Below are 21,383 nucleotides of genomic sequence, written 5' to 3' on the forward strand. Positions count from 1 at the left end.
TACAATACCGCTGGTTGTCCAACGCTTTATTTTCAAGGACAACCATAACTCTAAGTTCCATTTGTTAAGTACCTCCTCCTCCAGTAACCCAGGGGGTCCCCGGACCTCACTTTGAGAACCACTACAATAATATGTATGTAATACTGTATGATTGAATTTGTGTTAATCAAAAATTATAGTAAAGACAAATTTAACCCATTCTGAACGGGAACCCCTTTCGGTGTTGTAAGCATTATGTTATGCTTCAGCTATTGAAAAATAGCAGATCTACAAGCTCATACAAGCTTGTAGGTCTGCTATCTTTGAAAAATCGTGAAAATGTGGCGCAAATCTTATTCTTTCACAGCGAACGTTTTTAACTCATATCTTTGCTTCTGGGCGGGGGGGGGGGGGGGTCCCTGGAACAACATATTTTCCAGATGTGGGTTGGCGGCCAATTACATATAATATTTGGGGGTCCTTGACAGGAAATAGCACCACTGATACAGAAACATAGGTATTTCAGAAAACTGTCTTAGAATATTTTTTTTAAATTTCGACGTCAGGCCTAAATGGGTTAATAGATTAAATACAAAAAATACAAATTAAATACAAGTCGTTTTTCCCACGTTTTGGATCAATACTCTCTTTGAATAAAGACGTTCTTCGTATGAACCGGGTTTCGGAATGAAACATGACTTCAATCACTCACTACTCCAACAAGTCAAGAGAATCTGTAGCAAGAAATAACCCATTTAGGCCTGACGTCGAAATTAAAAAAATGTCTTCTAAATTCTGACAGTTTTCTGAAATACCCATGTTTCTATGTCGGTGGTTCTCAAACTAATTCATGTCAAGGACCCCCAGAATTATCGGCATTTGGCCGCCGACCCCCATCTGAAAATATGTTGTTCCAGGGACCCCCCCTCCCCCCCCCCAGAAGCAAAGAAACGTTAGCTCTGAAAGAATATATATTCAAAGATTTGTGCTGCATTTTCACGTTTTTTCAAAAATAGCAGATGTACAAGCTCATAGCGCGGCACTCGGTGCCGCGCTATGAGCTTGTAGATCTGCTATTTTTCAACAGCTAAAGCATAACATAATGCTTAAAACACCAAAAGGGGTTCCCGCCGAAAATGGGATAAACATGACTTCACTACTCCAACAAGTCAAGAGAATGATCTGTAGTAAGGAATAAACATGACTTCACTACTCCAACAAGTCAAGAGAATGATCTGTAGTAAGGAATAAACATGACTTCACTACTCCAACAAGTCAAGAGAATGATCTGTAGTAAGGAATAAACATGACTTCACTACTCCAACAAGTCAAGAGAATGATCTGTAGTAAGGAATAAACATGACTTCACTACTCCAACAAGTCAAGAGAATGATCTGTAGTAAGGAATAAACATGACTTCACTACTCCAACAAGTCAAGAGAATGATCTGTAGTAAGGAATAAACATGACTTCACTACTCCAACAAGTCAAGAGAATGATCTGTAGTAAGGAATAAACATGACTTCACTACTCCAACAAGTCAAGAGAATGATCTGTAGTAAGGAAGGAAGGACGTAGAAATTAGTACCATCTGAGTTTAGTCAGCTGACAATAGTCCCGTCTTATAAAGCAGTGTGTGTCCATGACGCCGTTAATATGGTTATAATCACAGGCCTGACGTCTAGAAATGTACTGAATCTTTGTTTTCCATTTGAGGTTTGGCGCTCGGTGCCGTTACTAATTTTTGCACAAAGACTAGGACACTAGACAAGTACAACCCACAGTAGTGTGAATAACACCTTCCCATATTTACAAACACACATAACAATCTAATCATGTCATTTTAACCCAATCTAAGCCACCGACGCGGGAATCCGTTTCTGTCTCCACAACCTGCCAGACCGTGAAAATCCGTCTTTCTATTCATTTAATTTAATCCAGTAATTAAATGCGCGCTTATATTACTACTCCTTTTTTCTGCTCAAAATGAGACAAAATCCAGTGTTTGGGAAGGTTATAATTCACCCTTTGTCAAGTCCCGCCCCTGGTTGTGCCCCTCTTCGCACCTATTGGTTGCCGTTTCGTGGTTGGACAAAAATCTCTCTCTCTCCATCCACTACCATTGAAATAATGGTGTTTTTCAGTTGCTTCGTATCATTGATATTCTGTGCATTAAATTTTAAACTTGTGGTGTCAGTTAAAAGGAACATCACAGCTGCAGCATGATGACTGGGCATATCATGTTTGTTTTTAGTTTCTTCCAAAAATGATGTTTTAGCAATTTCACCATAAACAAGGTGGAACCAGGGGCGGAACAAGGCAGAAAGAGCCTGCCTAAAAACCTGCCTAACTATGATGTCACTGTGGGACGGGTTTCTGAACTGCCCACAGCCCTCCTATGAGACACAGGCGGGTTTGAACTGCCCACAGCCCTCCTATGAGACACAGGCGGGTTTGAACTGCCCACAGCCCTCCTATGAGACACAGACTAGTTTCTGAACTGCCCACAGCCCTCCTATGAGACAGACTAGTTTCTGAACTGCCCACAGCCCTCCTATGAGACACAGACTGGTTTCTGAACTGCCCACAGCCCTCCTATGAGACACAGACTAGTTTCTGAACTGCCCACAGCCCTCCTATGAGACAGACTGGTTTCTGAACTGCCCACAGCCCTCCTATGAGACACAGACTGGTTTCTGAACTGCCCACAGCCCTCCTATGAGACACAGACTGGTTTCTGAACTGCCCACAGCCCTCCTATGAGACACAGACGGGTTTCTGAACTGCCCACACCACAGCCCTCCTATGAGACAGACGGGTTTCTGAACTGCCCACACCACAGCCCTCCTATGAGACACAGACTGGTTTCTGAACTGCCCACAGCCCTCCTATGAGACACAGACTGGTTTCTGAACTGCCCACAGCCCTCCTATGAGACACAGACTGGTTTCTGAACTGCCCACAGCCCTCCTATGAGACACAGACGGGTTTCTGAACTGCCCACAGCCCTCCAATGAGACACAGACTGGTTTCTGAACTGCCCACAGCCCTCCTATGAGACAGACTGGTTTCTGAACTGCCCACAGCCCTCCTATGAGACACAGACTGGTTTCTGAACTGCCCACAGCCCTCCTATGAGACAGACTGGTTTCTGAACTGCCCACAGCCCTCCTATGAGACAGACTAGTTTCTGAACTGCCCACAGCCCTCCTATGAGACACAGACTGGTTTCTGAACTGCCCACAGCCCTCCTATGAGACAGACTAGTTTCTGAACTGCCCACAGCCCTCCTATGAGACAGACTGGTTTCTGAACTGCCCACAGCCCTCCTATGAGACACAGACTGGTTTCTGAACTGCCCACAGCCCTCCTATGAGACACAGACTGGTTTCTGAACTGCCCACAGCCCTCCTATGAGACACAGATGGGTTTCTGAACTGCCCACACCACAGCCCTCCTATGAGACAGACGGGTTTCTGAACTGCCCACAGCCCTCCTATGAGACACAGACTGGTTTCTGAACTGCCCACAGCCGTCCTATGAGACACAGACTGGTTTCTGAACTGCCCACAGCCCTCCTATGAGACACAGACGGGTTTCTGAACTGCCCACAGCCCTCCTATGAGACACAGACGGGTTTCTGAACTGCCCACAGCCCTCCTATGAGACAGACTGGTTTCTTAACTGCCCACAGCCCTCCTATGAGACACAGGCGGGTTTGAACTGCCCACAGCCCTTCTATGAGAGACAGACTGGTTTCTGAACTGCCCACAGCCCTCCTATGAGACAGACTGGTTTCTGAACTGCCCACAGCCCTCCTATTAGACACAGACTGGTTTCTGAACTGCCCACAGCCCTCCTATGAGAGACAGACTGGTTTCTGAACTGCCCACAGCCCTCCTATGAGAGACAGACTGGTTTCTGAACTGCCCACAGCCCTCCTATGAGAGACAGACTGGTTTCTGAACTGCCCACAGCCCTCCTATATGAGAGAGACTGGTTTCTGAACTGCCCACAGCCCTCCTATTAGACACAGACTGGTTTCTGAACTGCCCACAGCCCTCCTATTAGACACAGACTGGTTTCTGAACTGCCCACAGCCCTCCTATTAGACACAGACTGGTTTCTGAACTGCCCACAGCCCTCCTATTAGACACAGACTGGTTTCAGAACTGCCCACAGCCCTCCAATGAGACACAGACTGGTTTCTGAACTGCCCACAGCCCTCCTATTAGACACAGACTGGTTTATGAACTGCCCACAGCCCTCCTATTAGACACAGACTGGTTTCTGAACTGCCCACAGCCCTCCTATTAGACACAGACTGGTTTCTGAACTGCCCACAGCCCTCCTATTAGACACAGACTGGTTTCTGAACTGCCCACAGCCCTCCTATGAGACACAGATTGAGTAGGAAAAAAATGGTCATATTTATTTTATCATGAACATTAGTGAGGACCTATTTATATGAAGATATGTTGAAAAGTGGTCCTTTAAGCCAGGGGTTCTCAACCCGTGGGTCATGACCAAATAAAAAACGTTTAATTTCCTTTTTTCTGAATGGCTGGAAAATGGAAATTAAGAGTTTACATAGTACACAGTGCATGCATAAACTTTCCTTAATGATTACATCTGGTTTCAGTATTTATTCATGATGTATTTTCTCTATTATTAAGGTTATTGTAGCTAGCGGTCAGTTTGTCTTGGTGGTGGGGGGGGGCCAAATCATTTCCGGGGGTCCCCGGCAAAAAACGTTGAGAACCCCTGCTTTAAGCGTCCTAGATATGGGATAAGAGGTAGGTATAGAGGCCCAGGCCCAGGCCCAGGCCCACCACACTGGCATTGAGAACAGCTGGCTTAGTCTACGTTCCACAATTATGCAATTGCCCGCGAGTGCAGGAAAGTTGCAGTTGTAGCATTTTGCGTTAATTGTCTGCACCTCATACAACAGCACATTCTGTGTGTGTGTAATATCTCCCACACTTTGGCAATAAAGCATTGCTGATAACTTGGCAGTGAGCAACAGAAAGTCCTGTGTGTGTACACACACACACACCACATCTCATCTGGCGCGCACACACACACACACACGCACACCCCCCCCCCCCCCCCCCCCGCCCCATTCTGAGGCCCAGGGAAGCTCTGGCTGTGAGTGTTAACTGGAAGCAGCTGTTAGAAATACCATATAGATGAATGCGCACACACGCACATGTATCAATGCACACACACACACACACGAAGCATGAAGTCACTATCGTGCCCTAGCTCGGGAGCTAGGGATTAGGAGACATCACCGAGGAGGTAGGAGTCTAGGAGATAGGAAATGAAAGTGCCTCCTAGTGGGACGACTCTCCAACAAATGAACAACATGTGCAGATGTACTCCACCCCTCCAGCTGGAAGGATGAGATGGTGTGGGGCGACTTGTATCCATGCTGACATCAACTAATACAACTAGATTTTGTGTTGGTACTATTTTGGGGTTTATAATAATAATAATAATAAAAACAATTAGGCTAGTTCATTCCCTGCCAATGTGCACCACCAACCAACATTGATGTAAACTGTTTGTTTAATGTAATGAGTCCCGGGATGGTCTTTTAGATGAGTCCCATGGACATTTTATGAGTCCCGCTTCAACGACGTTAGGAGTCATATTTTGACATTTTTACAAACTCAATGCACCAGTCAGCTAATGGTCAATGCACCGGTCAGCCAGTTCAGATAAATTGCTCAACCCACTGAGGAGAGAAATGCGGATCAGACAGACTGACACACAAACACTGACAGTAGGATAAAAAGACAAGAGGCAGAGTTGGAGGTGGCAGATACTACTGTTCTCTGGAGTGACAAGGACTGACACTAAGGATCGGAAATGACCACATTAGAGCATCAGCCCAGGTTAGAATGTTGGGGGATAAAACCAGAGATGCAAGGTCAACACATTTAGACCTGAGCTCGATTCTACAAAAATGTCTTCTAAATCCTGACAGTTTTCAGAAAAACCCATGTTTCTATGTCAGTCGTTCTCAAACAATTTCATGTCAAGGACCCCCTAAATAATTATGTAATTCGCCACCGACCCCCATCTGAAAATATGTAGTTCCGGGGACTACTTACGTTTTATTGCGTCCCTTAACCCATTTTGGGCGGGAGCCCCTTTTGGTGTTAGCATTATGTTATGCTTTAGCTATTGAAAAATAGCAGATCTACAAGCTCATAGCGCGCCACTCGGTGGCGCGCTATGAGCTTGTAGGTCTTGCTATTTTTGAAAAATGGAAGAACCACTGACATAGAAACATAGCTTTTTCAGAAAACTGTCAGGATGTAGAAGACCTTTTTTGAATCTGATCTCAGGCCTAAATGGGTTAACTATAAACTGCGTTTTGGGATACAAAATGCACCCTATTTTAACCTCTGTACTGAGTACAGTATTGCATCCCAGGACCCCCAGCCCGGAGGGCGACATGATTGCGTCCTTTCTCAATTTAGTGAGTCTAAGGATGCAGAATGCAGTCACTGATGGTGATGATCACTTCACGTTCCTTTCTTCAACATTTACTTTGGGTGAGTCAGTGCAGCACGTTTCAGAATTGTTGAAACTGTCAACAGTTCCTCGAGCGTCTGTCTGTCTGTCACAGTCAGTGCTAAGTTGTGAAGGCAGCAACACAGGGAAGGAGGCGCTTGTCTGTCTGTCTGTCTGTCTGTCTGTCTGTCTGTCTGTCACAGTCAGTGCTAAGTTGTGAAGGCAGCAACACAGGGAAGGAGGCGCTTGTCTGTCTGTCTGTCTGACTGTCTGTCTGTCTGTCTGTCACAGTCAGTGCTAAGTTGTGAAGGCAGCAACACAGGGAAGAAGGCGCTTGTTTTTGTGTTTGTTTTTTGCCCTGCCTATAATCACCACGAGCAGCAGGGTGTTGGGTTTCAGACTACTGACAATACAATCCATGTAACATTAGGCAACATGTTCCTAAAATATATGGTGCAAGACAGTGTTGTTTGTCGACTAAAACTAAGACAAAAAAAATGTTCGTCGACTACCTTTTTCCACTGACGAAAACTAAATGGAAACTAAATTAAAACTAAGCTATGATGACTAAAACTATAAGACTAAATATACTGACGATTTCGGCAACAAATACAAACTAGACTAAAATGTTAGTGGACAAGAGATCTAGTTTAAGTCATTTTACACTTTGTTTGCATGCTGAAAATAGCAGATCTACAAGCCCACAACGCGTCGCAGCGTGACACGTTGTGAGCTTGTAGATCTGCTATTTTCAGCAAGTGACCTAGGCTGACACAGGTCACTTGCTGACAGAGGCACCTAGGCTGGTAATCCAGCCTGACAGCGTGTCGCGGGTTCGAGTCCCGATCCAGACGACCTTTGCTGCATGTCTCCCCCCCCCCCCTAATCTCTCTCCCCATTTCCTGTCAAAACTACTGTTAATCTATCAATAAAGGCAAAAAGCCCAAAAAATATCTTTAAAAAAAGGGCAGTTTTTGACTTCCCACAGTTTGCTGCCCAAGTGTAGTCCGTAAGCCATGAGCTAACGCTGCGCTCAATATCTCTGTCAGAAGCTACAAAGCGGCCAAGCGTGGCCGCAGCAGAGCTGCTGCCAAGTCGCCAGTGAAGGGTTGCTCAATACAAGCCTCACCACGTAAATAAATACATGGAACGGGTTAGATGGAACGGGTTACATGGAACGGGTTGGGTTAAACAGCACAGGGAACTGCTTAACACATTGAGAGCCCACGCAAAACTGCCCAAAATCACTTTCACCTAGAAAATCCATTCACATTTTTTATAATTCAGCTGACTATGGAGACACATGCTGGAACTTTTTACTTTGAAATGTTTTATAGTTTCTGAGTTATTTAATTTAAACGCCAAATGCATTCTCAATGGCGAAAACACAAACTTTGGCACCACGTGTTAAAAAAAAGTGTTTTTTAATACAAAAAATAAAAAAAACTTTTTTTCTCCAAAGACGTCCACAGACGTCTTGGGCTATGCACGTGCGGTAATACCCAGGACGTCCACAGACGTTTTGGGCACAAAATGTGTTAACAGTGAGGATGAGTTTCTATTGTCTTCCATTCACAGAACAGAGCAGCATTTGCAAGAGATATAAATGGTAAATGGTAAATGGTGCATTTATATAGCGCCTTTATCCAAGGCGCTTTACATAGATTGTGCATTACATTCACCCATTCACACACACATTCATACACCGATGGCGAGGGAAGCCATGTAAGGTACCAGCCAGCACATCGGGAGCAATTTGGGGTTCAGTGTCTTGCCCAAGGACACTTCGACATGTAGACAGGAGGAGCCGGGATTCAAACCGCCGACCCACGGATCATTAGACGACCTGCTCTACCCCCTGAGCCACAGTCGCCCCAGAGAGAAAGAGAGAGAGAGAGATAGAGAGAGATAGAGATCGAGAGAGATAGAGACAGAGACAGAGACAGAGAGAGATAGAGATCGAGAGAGATAGAGAGAGAGAGAGAGTGTAAATGATGCAACAAAAACATATATGAGTGATTGATGCTTCACTACGTCAGACATTGGAGCGCTGACACCAGTCACGTCCTCATCGATGTCACGTGTGTCCGTTTGTAGATTCATGTTGCTGGCTTACATTGAGAAAACAACTTATTTGTAACATTGTCATGGACACCCAAATGTATAATATGTACTAGACCGGTGCACGGCTGTAGAGCACAGGGTCGGTACCGATGGAAGTTGGAGATGGTGTTTCAAGCATTATGTTATACTTTAGCTATTGAAAAATAGCAGATCTACAAGCTCATAGCGCGCTACCAGCTTGTAGGTCTGCTATTTTTGAAAAATCGTTAAAATGTGTCGCAAATCATTGAATATATATTTCAGAGCGAACATTTTTAACTATATTTGCTTCTGGGGGGGGGGGGGGGGGGGGGGGGTGTCCCTGGAACTACATATTTTGAGATGGGGGTCCGTGGCCCAATAGAGATAATTATGGGGGTCCTTGACATGAAAAAGGTTGAGCACCACTGACATAGAAACATGGGTTTTTCAGAAAAATTTTAGGATTTAGAAGCCTTTTTTTTTTAATCGACCTCAGTCCAAAATGGGTTAAGCAACTAGTCGACTATTCAACTAGTCGACTAGTAAATCCACTAGTCGACCTTGTTGGTACTAGTTGATAAGTTATTTTTTTAATTTTCTTTCCGATTTTGTAGGCCTCCAGATCAGGTAGATTATAGTTATAGTCACCAATGTAATGTACACAGTTTTTAAATGTTTTTAAATGTATTCAACTACCTATCAGGCATGCCCAAATATGGAGTGCTAAAGTCAAAGTCATACGATGTCACACACGTTACCGCCGTGAAATTTGTTCTCTGCATTTTTGTTCTCCCCCTGTCACAGCCTCAAGGACCCCTGTGGGGGGAGGGGGGGCTGGGGGGGGGGCCCTGTGGGGGGGAGGGGGTGTCCATTGTGATCCTTGTATGTGTTGTTGATGACGTGCATTATTGTTGTGTTAATTACATTAACATCAATTAACATGATGATGAATTGAATACATTGGGCGATTAGGACCACAATGGAAACAAGTCCCCCCCAGGACTTATTGTGTGTGTAAACACGACGTTTACATTTCCGACTAATTGAGTATTCAATCAATCGATCAAACTTTGAGAACCACTCAGTAAATAGGTTGGTGTCGTATTTGTTATTTGTGTCGACTAAACCATTGGTTCCCACAACCTTTTTACCCATTTTGGGCGGGAACCCCTTTTGGTGTTTCAAGCATTATGTTATGCTTTAGCTATTGAAAAATAGCAGATCTACAAGCTCATAGGTCACAGCTTGTAGATCTGCTATTTTTGAAAAATCGTGAAAATGTGGCGCAAATCCTTGAATATATATTTCAGAGCGAACATTTTTAACTAAAATATTGGCTTCTGGGGGGTCCCTGGAACTACATATTTTGAGATGGGGGTCCGTGGCCCAATATAAATCATTCTGGGTGTCCTTGACATGAAAAAGGTTGAGCACCACTGACATAGAAACATGGGTTTTTCAGGAAAAAAATTAGGATTTAGAAGCCTTTTTTTTTTATCGACCTCAGTCCAAAATGGGTTAAACTGAAGTACCACCTCAGAAAATATGTGTCTCTCCAAGTACCACCATAATAACTGATGTTAAAATACAGGAGCGTAGACCTGCCCTTTATGTTCCATTCCTATAAGCCAATAATAATGCTGCTTCTCTGACAAAGCTCTGTCTAATCACTAATCAGCACAACTGATGATATTTCTAAATGTGATGAATCCGTTCTCAAATCTTCTATTAACGTCTAGGTGTGCTGTCGTGCTCATTTCAGCACGGCTGGATATAGCCTATTTCAAAGAACTACCTGTACTAATATAAATATTTCATTCCACTTTTGTCTTTTTTTTCTCCTTTTTTGGGGAGACTCCTCTGCGTTACCACCAGAGGGGGGCTCCGGTACCACCAGTGGTACCAGTACCAGTGGTACCAGTGGTTGGGAACCTCTGGACTAAAGTGTCAGACACCAACATGACATCTGAGTTCCTGACAAAACGCAGGCTGTAAAAAGTGGACATTGATAAGAACGGGACAGTGACAGGAGACCGCTCCTCACTCCTCACGGACCAGATAACGGACACTTAAAGGGTAAGACCACTTATTTTGAGGTTTGGGTTGTGTAGTTACTTTGCCATGATGTAACTCCAAATGTGGACAAGAAATACAACATAACTGCTCCAGTGATTAGAAATTCATAATTCAAAATATGCTCCTAATTGTCTTACATTGTACGCTAAAACAGCTCTCAAAGTCACTCTTTTAGTACGTAAACAAACACAAACAAAGTTGATTCAGACAATATAGAGCATCACCAAAACTCATGGGGGTTTTTTTTTTCATAAAAATGTTAACTTCCTGTTGATTTGTCCATTTTATTGGGAAGAAAACCCGGACTGGATCCGTGGATCGGGATCCAGATCTTCAAATAGTAAAATCAACAGGAAGTTAACATTTTTATGAAAAAATAAAACCCCATGAATTTTGGTGAAGCTCCATATTGTCTGAATCAACTTTGTTTGTGTTTGTTTACGTACTAAAAGAGTGACTTTGAGAGCCGTTTTAGCATACAATGTAAATCAATGAGGAGCATATTTTGAATGATCAATTCTGATCACTGGAACATTTTTTTTAATTTCTTGTCCACATGTGGAGTTACATCATGGCAAGGTAACTACACAACTCAAACCTAAAAAGAAAGTGGTCTTACCCTTTAAGCAGTGGTGGGAAAAGTACTCAAATGTTTTACTTAAGTAAACGCGCTGCGACGCGCTGTGAGCTTGTAGATCTGCTATTTTCAGCATGCAACTAAAGTGTAAAATCTGCCATTACGACGACATCAAGGCCTGTCAAAACACATTTTAGTCGACTAAATCATGTAGTCGACAAAAACTGTACTAACACTAGTGACTAGAACATTTCAGGTGACTAGAATGTGACAAACTAAATGAAGATTATTCAAGAGACTATGACTAAAACTAAAATCAAAATGTACTGTCCAAAAACAACACTGGTGGACAATCATAATAAAAAGACAGACAGGTCCTCAGTCCGTCTGTCGCCTTCACGGATTGGCCAAGCCATGTGTGACGCCTTCACGGATTGGCCAAGCCATGTGTGACGTCAGGTTAAGTGCCGCTGTCACAGGACTCAAACCGCAGACCACACACTCCGATAAGCCAAGGGCATTAGTCACTTTATAAGCATGGCTGTGTTTTATCATGTGCCAGCAATGCATTGTCATGAATGAGTCAGAATGACTGACGACCACACAGAGAATGAATAAAAAAATACCTCAATTAAATTTGGAAAAAACTTTAGAATTAAAATTATAAAATTATAAATAAAACATAAAGAACACTGTGAGCTTGTAAACTGTCAATTTTAGAAAACCTTTTTTTGAGTGGTGCAAACCACTCCAACAACTGGCTTTGTTAGTACCCGTGTGTGTGTGTTTGTGTACCTGTCCCTCAAAAGAATGAGCATGGTTACCATGGTCACTGACATTACGTCAGACCACAGCTGATCAGGCTATATAAGACCTTGCACCACTCAGTTCACACGGGTGTGATTTTTTAAATCATTTTTGACATTTCAGGTATAGGGACTTGTTGAAAATAAATTGTTAAAAGTGGTTCAAATTGGGACACATTTGGGCTGCATATAATTGCAGATATACCGGGGAAAAAAAGGAAAAGAAAGTTAAATAGTTTGCCTCTGGGGGTTTTAATTAATGGCGAATGGTCGTCTGTCAACGACGTTGGATTCTTAGAATCACTCGACAGCCTTTCAAAAACATCCACGCCGAGCCTAGAAGGATATAAGCCTTTAAGGCCAGGAGGAGAGTTGGGCAACACCACCCACTCCCTCTGGCTGTCTGGGGGAACTCCCAGCAGGTATAGGGTTAAGGCCAGGAGGAGAGTTGGGCAACACCACCCACTCCCTCTGGCTGTCTGGGGGAACTCCCAGCAGGTATAACCCAGTCTGGGCGGGAACAGCCTTTTGGTGTTTTAATTTAAGCACTATGTTATGCTTTAGCTATTGAAAAATAGCAGATCTACAAGCTCATAGCGCGGCACCGAGTGCCGCGCTACGAGCTTGTAGGTCTGCTATTTTTTGAAAAATCGTAGAAAAATGTGGGCGCAAATCTTTGAATATATATATTCTTTCAGAGCGAATGTTTTTTAACTCAAATTTATGCTTCTGGGGGGTCCCTGGAACAACATATTTTAAGATGGGGGTCGGCAGGCCAAATCCAGATACGTTTTGGGAGTCCTTGACATGAAAAAGGTTGAGCACCAGACCACCTGACATAGAAACATAGGGTTTTTCAGAAAACTTTTAGAAAGAAGACTAGAATCGTTAGAATCGTCCTCAGGTCGAAAAGGGATAAAGAGCAGCTAATCTGCTCTGCTGCCTGAGTGGAGGTTACATGCAGGCAGGCAGGCAGCGGAGCCGTGAGTTCTAGCCCTGAGTGGAGGTTACATGCATGCCGGCAGGCAGCGGAGCCGTGAGTTCTAGTCTAATCTGCTCTGCTGCCTGAGTGGAGGTTGCATGCCGGCAGGCAGCGGAGCCGTGAGTTCTAGCCCTGAGTGGAGGTTACATGCAGGCCGGCAGGCAGCGGAGCCGTGAGTTCTAGCCCTGAGTGGAGGTTACATGCAGGCAGGCAGCGGAGCCGTGAGTTCTAGCCCTGAGTGGAGGTTACATGCAGGCAGGCAGGCAGCGGAGCCGTGAGTTCTAGCCCTGAGTGGAGGTTACATGCAGGCAGGCAGGCAGCGGAGCCGTGAGTTCTAGCCCTGAGTGGAGGTTACATGCAGGCAGGCAGCGGAGCCGTGAGTTCTAGCCCTGAGTGGAGGTTACATGCATGCCGGCAGGCAGCGGCGCCGTGAGTTCTAGCCCTGAGTGGAGGTTACATGAAGGCAGGCAGGCAGCGGACCCGTGAGTTCTAGCCTGAGTGGAGGTTACATGAAGGCAGGCAGGCAGCGGAGCCGTGAGTTCTAGCCCTGAGTGGAGGTTGCATGCAGGCAGGCAGGCAGCGGAGCCGCCTGAGTGGAGGTTGCATGCAGGCCGGCAGGCAGCGGAGCCGTGAGTTCTAGCCCTGAGTGGAGGTTACATGCAGGCAGGCAGCGGAGCCGTGAGTTCTAGCCCTGAGTGGAGGTTACATGCAGGCAGGCAGGCAGCGGAGCCGTGAGTTCTAGCCCTGAGTGGAGGTTACATGCAGGCAGGCAGGCAGCGGAGCCGTGAGTTCTAGCCCTGAGTGGAGGTTACATGCAGGCAGGCAGCGGAGCCGTGAGTTCTAGCCCTGAGTGGAGGTTACATGCATGCCGGCAGGCAGCGGCGCCGTGAGTTCTAGCCCTGAGTGGAGGTTACATGAAGGCAGGCAGGCAGCGGACCCGTGAGTTCTAGCCTGAGTGGAGGTTACATGAAGGCAGGCAGGCAGCGGAGCCGTGAGTTCTAGCCCTGAGTGGAGGTTGCATGCAGGCAGGCAGGCAGCGGAGCCGCCTGAGTGGAGGTTGCATGCAGGCCGGCAGGCAGCGGAGCCGTGAGTTCTAGCCCTGAGTGGAGGTTACATGCATGCCGGCAGGCAGCGGAGCCGTGAGTTCTAGCCCTGAGTGGAGGTTACATGCATGCCGGCAGGCAGCGGAGCCGTGAGTTCTAGCCCTGAGTGGAGGTTACATGCATGCCGGCAGGCAGCGGAGCCGTGAGTTCTAGCCCTGAGTGGAGGTTACATGCAGGCCGGCAGGCAGCGGAGCCGTGAGTTCTAGCCCTGAGTGGAGGTTACATGCATGCCGGCAGGCAGCGGAGCCGTGAGTTCTAGCCCTGAGTGGAGGTTACATGCAGGCAGGCAGCGGAGCCGTGAGTTCTAGCCCTGAGTGGAGGTTACATGCAGGCCGGCAGCGGAGCCGTGAGTTCTAGCCCTGAGTGGAGGTTACATGCAGGCAGGCAGCGGAGCCGTGAGTTCTAGCCCTGAGTGGAGGTTACATGCAGGCAGGCAGCGGAGCCGTGAGTTCTAGCCCTGAGTGGAGGTTACATGCAGGCAGGCAGCGGACCCGTGAGTTCTAGCCTGAGTGGAGGTTACATGAAGGCAGGCAGGCAGCGGAGCCGTGAGTTCTAGCCCTGAGTGGAGGTTACATGCAGGCCGGCAGGCAGCGGAGCCGTGAGTTCTAGCCCTGAGTGGAGGTTACATGCCGGCAGGCAGCGGAGCCGTGAGTTCTAGCCCTGAGTGGAGGTTACATGCAGGCAGGCAGCGGAGCCGTGAGTTCTAGCCCTGAGTGGAGGTTACATGCAGGCCGGCAGGCAGCGGAGCCGTGAGTTCTAGCCGTGACAAGAAGAGCAAGAACAGAACCGGGCAGCCGGCCGCATTCCTACAATAGGAAATCAAGCAGACGAGCAGGTTCACCAGAGGGCTGGCTGGCTGGCTGGGCTGTGTCAGGGCCTGTCTTGTCCCCAGGAATCACACCCTGCCTTATCACAGCAGGCCGTTGGCAGCCAGCATGTGAGCGTGGCGCGCGCGCGTGTGTGACTGTGCGTGTGTGTGTGAGACACACACGCGCGCCTAATCATTTGTAACAGCAGAGAAAGACAACCATTATATCTAGACAATGGTGTGTGAGTCGTGGTCCCATGTCTTGGTGATTTATGCTTTATAGTGTTGCAGTGAGACTGAAAACAGGGACATTAATGATGATGGCTCTTATTTAAGCCACATATCCGTTTACTTTAGTTTGGCGTTGTTTAACCCATTTAGGCCCGACGTCGAAATAATAAAAAAAAGAAGTCTTCTGAAAGAATATATATATTCAAAGATTTGTGCCGCATTTTCACGATTTAAAAAAAATAGCAGATCTACAAGGTCGTAGCGCGCCACCGAGTGGCGCGCTACGAGCTTGTAGATCTGCTATTTTTCAATCGCTAAAGTATATAAAAAATGCTTAGTTAAAACACCAAAATGGGTTAACCCATTTAGACCCGAGGACGATTCTACAAATGCCAAGTTCTGAATCCTGACAGTTTTCTGAAAAACCTCATGTTTCTAAACTTTCTGTCAGTGGTTCTCAAACTATTTCATGTGAAGGAGCCCCAGAATTATCTGTATTTGGCCGCAGGACCCCAATCTCAAAATATGTTGTTCCAGAGACACCCCCAGAAGCAAAGATTTGAGTTAAAAAAAAGAATATATATTATACCACAGGTCGTTTCGAGGAAGCAATCTGATTGGTTGAAACAGCCTTCTAGCCGTGGGTTAAACCAGCACCATTCACCACCTAATCAAAACAAAGAATTCAGCTGCTCTGTTTTCCCAGAGCGCTAGCAAACTCGGTGGCTAGGCTAGCTAGTTTCTTGGGACATTTGTGGTCGTAGTGACTACATCTGTCATTAAAAAAATATATTCTTTCAGTGATTTTCTTAGTTTTAAGGGTAACTGTTGTATAATTGCAATATTACACTCGAGGGTGTGGGTTAACGTGATTATTGCCACTTCAGTGATGCTTGCGGAACTCGACTTCGTCTCGTTCCTGACCGCATCCCTGTCGTGGCAATAATCACGTTAACCCACACCCTCTCGTGTAATATTGCTTAATTCAAAGATATCCACTACATTTTTTACGATTTTTCTAAAAATAGCAGATATTCATGTAGAAAACAGTAGAAGAAATTATTATTATAACTAAAGCTAGCAAAATAAACTAGAATAAAAAAAAAACAGTACAGTAGTGCATCCCGTGGATGCAGAGGTCGTTGTTTTATTGCATCCCTTAACCCATTCTGTACGGGAACCCCTTTTGGTGTCAGCATTATGTTATGCTTTAGCTATTGAAAAATAGCAGATCTACAAGCTCATAGCGCGCCACCGAGTGGCGCGCTATGAGCTTGTAGGTCTGCTATTTTTGAAAAATCGAAGAACGACTGACATAGAAACATAGCTTTTTCAGAAAACTGTCAGGGTGTAGAAGACATTTTTAGAATCTCACACAATATCCACCACACAACGAAACGACGGCCAGACAGCCACAGCCTGTTGCTGTCCATCAGGTCAGACAGTGTTTTATCAATGTGAACAAATAGTTCACGCTTTACCCATTCAGGACGGGAACCCCTTTCAGGACCCGGAAACCCTCATTCAGGACGGGAACCCCTTTCAGGACCCGGAAACCCTCATTCAGGACGGGAACCCCTTTCAGGACGGGAACCCCTCATTCAGGACGGGAACCCCTTTCAGGACCCGGAAACCCTCATTCAGGACGGGAACCCCTTTCAGGACCCGGAAACCCTCATTCAGGACGGGAACCCCTCATTCAGGACGGGAACCCCTTTCAGGACCCGGAAACCCTCATTCAGGACGGGAACCCCTTTCAGGACCCGGAAACCCTCATTCAGGACGGGAACCCCTTTCAGGACCCGGAAACCCTCATTCAGGACGGGAACCCCTTTCAGGACCCGGAAACCCTCATTCAGGACGGGAACCCCTTTCAGGACCCGGAAACCCTCATTCAGGACGGGAACCCCTTTCAGGACCCGGAAACCCTCATTCAGGACGGGAACCCCTTTCAGGACCCGGAAACCCTCATTCAGGACGGGAACCCCTTTCAGGACCCGGAAACCCTCATTCAGGACGGGAACCCCTTTCAGGACCCGGAAACCCTCATTCAGGACGGGAACCCCTTTCAGGACCCGGAAACCCTCATTCAGGACGGGAACCCCTTTCAGGACCCGGAAACCCTCATTCAGGACGGGAACCCCTTTCAGGACCCGGAAACCCTCATTCAGGACGGGAACCCCTTTCAGGACCCGGAAACCCTCATTCAGGACGGGAACCCCTCATTCAGGACGGGAACCCCTTTCAGGACCCGGAAACCCTCATTCAGGACGGGAACCCCTTTCAGGACCCGGAAACCCTCATTCAGGACGGGAACCCCTTTCAGGACCCGGAAACCCTCATTCAGGACGGGAACCCCTTTCAGGACCCGGAAACCCTCATTCAGGACGGGAACCCCTCATTCAGGACGGGAACCCCTTTCAGGACCCGGAAACCCTCATTCAGGACGGGAACCCCTTTCAGGACCCGGAAACCCTCATTCAGGACGGGAACCCCTTTCAGGACCCGGAAACCCTCATTCAGGACGGAAACCCCTTTCAGGACCCGGAAACCCTCATTCAGGACGGGAACCCCTTTCAGGACCCGGAAACCCTCATTCAGGACGGGAACCCCTTTCAGGACCCGGAAACCCTCATTCAGGACGGGAACCCCTTTCAGGACCCGGAAACCCTCATTCAGGACGGGAACCCCTTTCAGGACCCGGAAACCCTCATTCAGGACGGGAACCCCTTTCAGGACCCGGAAACCCTCATTCAGGACGGGAACCCCTTTCAGGACCCGGAAACCCTCATTCAGGACGGGAACCCCTTTCAGGACCCGGAAACCCTCATTCAGGACGGGAACCCCTTTCAGGACCCGGAAACCCTCATTCAGGACGGGAACCCCTCATTCAGGACGGGAACCCCTTTCAGGACCCGGAAACCCTCATTCAGGACGGGAACCCCTTTCAGGACCCGGAAACCCTCATTCAGGACGGGAACCCCTTTCAGGACCCGGAAACCCTCATTCAGGACGGGAACCCCTTTCAGGACCCGGAAACCCTCATTCAGGACGGGAACCCCTCATTCAGGACGGGAACCCCTTTCAGGACCCGGAAACCCTCATTCAGGACGGGAACCCCTTTCAGGACCCGGAAACCCTCATTCAGGACGGGAACCCCTTTCAGGACCCGGAAACCCTCATTCAGGACGGAAACCCCTTTCAGGACCCGGAAACCCTCATTCAGGACGGGAACCCCTTTCAGGACCCGGAAACCCTCATTCAGGACGGGAACCCCTTTCAGGACCCGGAAACCCTCATTCAGGACGGGAACCCCTTTCAGGACCCGGAAACCCTCATTCAGGACGGGAACCCCTTTCAGGACCCGGAAACCCTCATTCAGGATGGAAACCCCTTTCAGGACCCGGAAACCCTCATTCAGGACGGAAACCCCTTTGTGTTTTAAGCGTGATGTTACACTTTTAGCTATTGAGAAATAGCAGATCTACAAGCTCGTAGCCTGGCACAGAGTGCCGCGCTATGAGCTTGTAGGTCTGCTATATTTAAGGTCGTTGACAAACGAACGTTTTTAACTCAAATCTTTGTTCCCTGGAACAACATATTTTCAGATGGGGGGGGGGGGGGGGGTCGGCGGCTGATTACATATCATTTCTGGGGGTCCTTGACATGAAATAGTTTGAGAACCACTGACATAGAAACAGAGGTTTTTTCAGAAAACTGTCAGGAATTAGAAGACATTTGTAGAATGTGGTCTCGTTCCTAAATGGGCTAAACGTGGGGAACTATAGAGTGAAGGATCCATCCACACTGTGTAGGCCACACCTCTCTGTGTAGGCCACACCTCTCTGTGTAGGCCACACCTCTCTGTGTAGGCCACACCTCTCTGTGTAGGCCACACCTCTCTGTGTAGGCCACACCTCTCTGTGTAGGCCACACCTCTCTCTACATGTGGAAAACAGTGTTGATTTCGTCGACTAAAACTAAGACGAAAAATGTTCGTCGACTACCTTTTTCCACTGACAGTAAATGGAAACTAAATAAAAACTAAGCTAAGGCCAAATATACTGACAATTTCGTCAAATAAAAACTAGACTAAAATGTTAGGAAGGGACTAGTGGACAAGAGATTCAGTATAAGTCATTTTACAATTAGTTGCATGCTGAAAATAGCCGATCTACAAGCTCACAACGCGTCGCAGACTATTTTCAGCAAGTGAAAAAAAAACAGTCATTACAAAACAGCATCAAGGCCCGCCAAAATACATTTAAAAAAATGTATGACATTTAGTCGACCGAAAACCAGACTAACACAAAAACATTGTGACTAAAACTAAATGAAAACTATTCAATAACTGTGACTAAAAAACTAAAATCAAAATTTGCTGCCAAAAACATGAGTCTCTGCATGTGGAAAAGAAAAACCATCAACATGGAAGGAGCCTGTCCTCGACAACGCAAATAAGGGTACCACCGTACCATGTTGGCAGCTTCACAAGGCCTGCCTGACTGCCCACAACAATAACAACAGGCCACAATCAGCACTCACTGCAGGGGACAAAACGACAGGGCAGTTATGTATGTTATCCATCCATCCATCTTCAACCGCTTATCCGTAGTCGGGTCGCAGGGGCAACAGCTCCACCAGAGAGCTCCAGACTTCCCTCTCCAGAGCAACATTAGTGACTTCCTCCTGGGGGATCCTGAGACGTTCCAAGGCCAGTGAGTCGATGTAATCCCTCCATCTGCGCCTTGGTCTGCCCCCCGGGGGTCTCCTCCCAGTGGGACGTGCCTCGAGGACCTCCCTAGGGAGACGCCCGAGAGGCATCCTAACCAGATCCACCCGAACCACCTATAAGCTGGCTCCTTTCCAGGCGAAGGAGCAGCGGCTCTACAACGAGTCTCTCCCGCGTGACTGAACTTCTCACCCTATCTCTAAGGGAGATGCCAGCCACCCGTCGAAGAAGACTAATTTCGGCCGCTTGTATTCGTGACCTTATTCCTTCGGCCAACGATTATAGTATGTTATGTTTGTGCATGCATGCACATTTCACGTACTGTATACCAAAGACCAAATAAAAAGAGAGAAACATATGCTTGTATTTGCCTTTCAAGATCGAGACAAATTAGGGAAATTCTGGGCCAATAATATCGATGTTTAAAATAGCAATTTGGCTGATCACGGTTTGTTTTTTGTCCTTCATTCTACCTTTCTGTGCCATGGAAACAAATGAACCGTTAAAATAATGAGTTTTAAACTCTTTCAGCCCTTATGCACACACTATTTTATATATAATGAGTACAAATTCAAGCATATAGATTTATGAAATAACTGATGGACTACATCGACTACTGGCATCAGTGAATGACATCTTATTTGCAGACATACACCGGTGACCGCCAAAAAGGCAAGTATCGGTCTATGCTGATAAATCAGTGCACCAACCAAACCTGTGCGTGCGTGCGTTGCGTGTGTGTGTTTGTGTGCGTGCGTTGCGTGCGTGCGTGCGTTGCGTGTGTTTGTGTGCGTGCGTGCGTGCCTCACCGATCTGGCGCTGGGTGACAGGGCTCCATTGGGGAGGTAGGGGCTGCCGAGGTTACTGAGGTTGGCCAGGTCTGGGATCATGAGGAAAGGGTAGCCGGCGTAGGGAGAGGGCTTGAACAGCGCACCGTCCTGCTGTCTCCTCAAAGCTAGAGGGGAAAAGATACCTGCGTTAGATGACTGTACAACTTATACCGTCAAAGACATTAAACACATTCAGGATTTAAGCATCATGTTCAAAAAATAGCAGATCTACAAGCTCGTGCCGCGCTATGAGCTCGTCGGTCGGCTATTTTTGAAAAATCGTGAAATTGCGGCACAGATCTTTGAATATATATTCTTTAAGAGCGAACGTTTTTAACTCAAATCTTTGCTTCTGGGGGGTTCCCTGGAACAACACATTTTCAGATGGGGGTCGGCGGCCGATTACATATAATATTCTAATCAGGGTCCATTTGGTTACTAACTCTCCATCATTTAGCTGAGGACCGCCTGGAACCGCCTCAAGGACCACTGGTTGAAAACCACTGTGTAACATTAAGAAGTTTTAGTAATATTGTAATATTCTACATACTGCCAACCAGGTGCAGAAATCACAGATTAGGCTATTATATGAAATATCCGAGACTAAGATTTTAACATAATTGTTAGTTTGACCACTTCAAATGCTCTA

At 46.8% G+C, this 21,383-nt stretch overlaps 1 protein-coding gene across 1 annotated transcript in view; it reads right to left on the reverse strand.

Moving 5' to 3' along the window:
- LOC306940301 (uncharacterized protein) overlaps positions 1 to 21,383 on the reverse strand; it is a 42,104-nt gene that overhangs the window by 12,016 nt on the left and 8,705 nt on the right. The window contains exon 3 of the mRNA XM_079525322.1: positions 20,714 to 20,859. Coding sequence (XP_079381448.1) covers positions 20,714 to 20,859 — 146 coding nt within the window. The remainder of the gene's footprint in view (positions 1 to 20,713; positions 20,860 to 21,383) is intronic.

The sequence above is a fragment of the Electrona antarctica genome, assembly GCF_951216825.1.
Source record: "Electrona antarctica genome assembly, chromosome: 16".
Classification (NCBI taxonomy): Eukaryota; Metazoa; Chordata; class Actinopteri; order Myctophiformes; family Myctophidae; genus Electrona; species Electrona antarctica.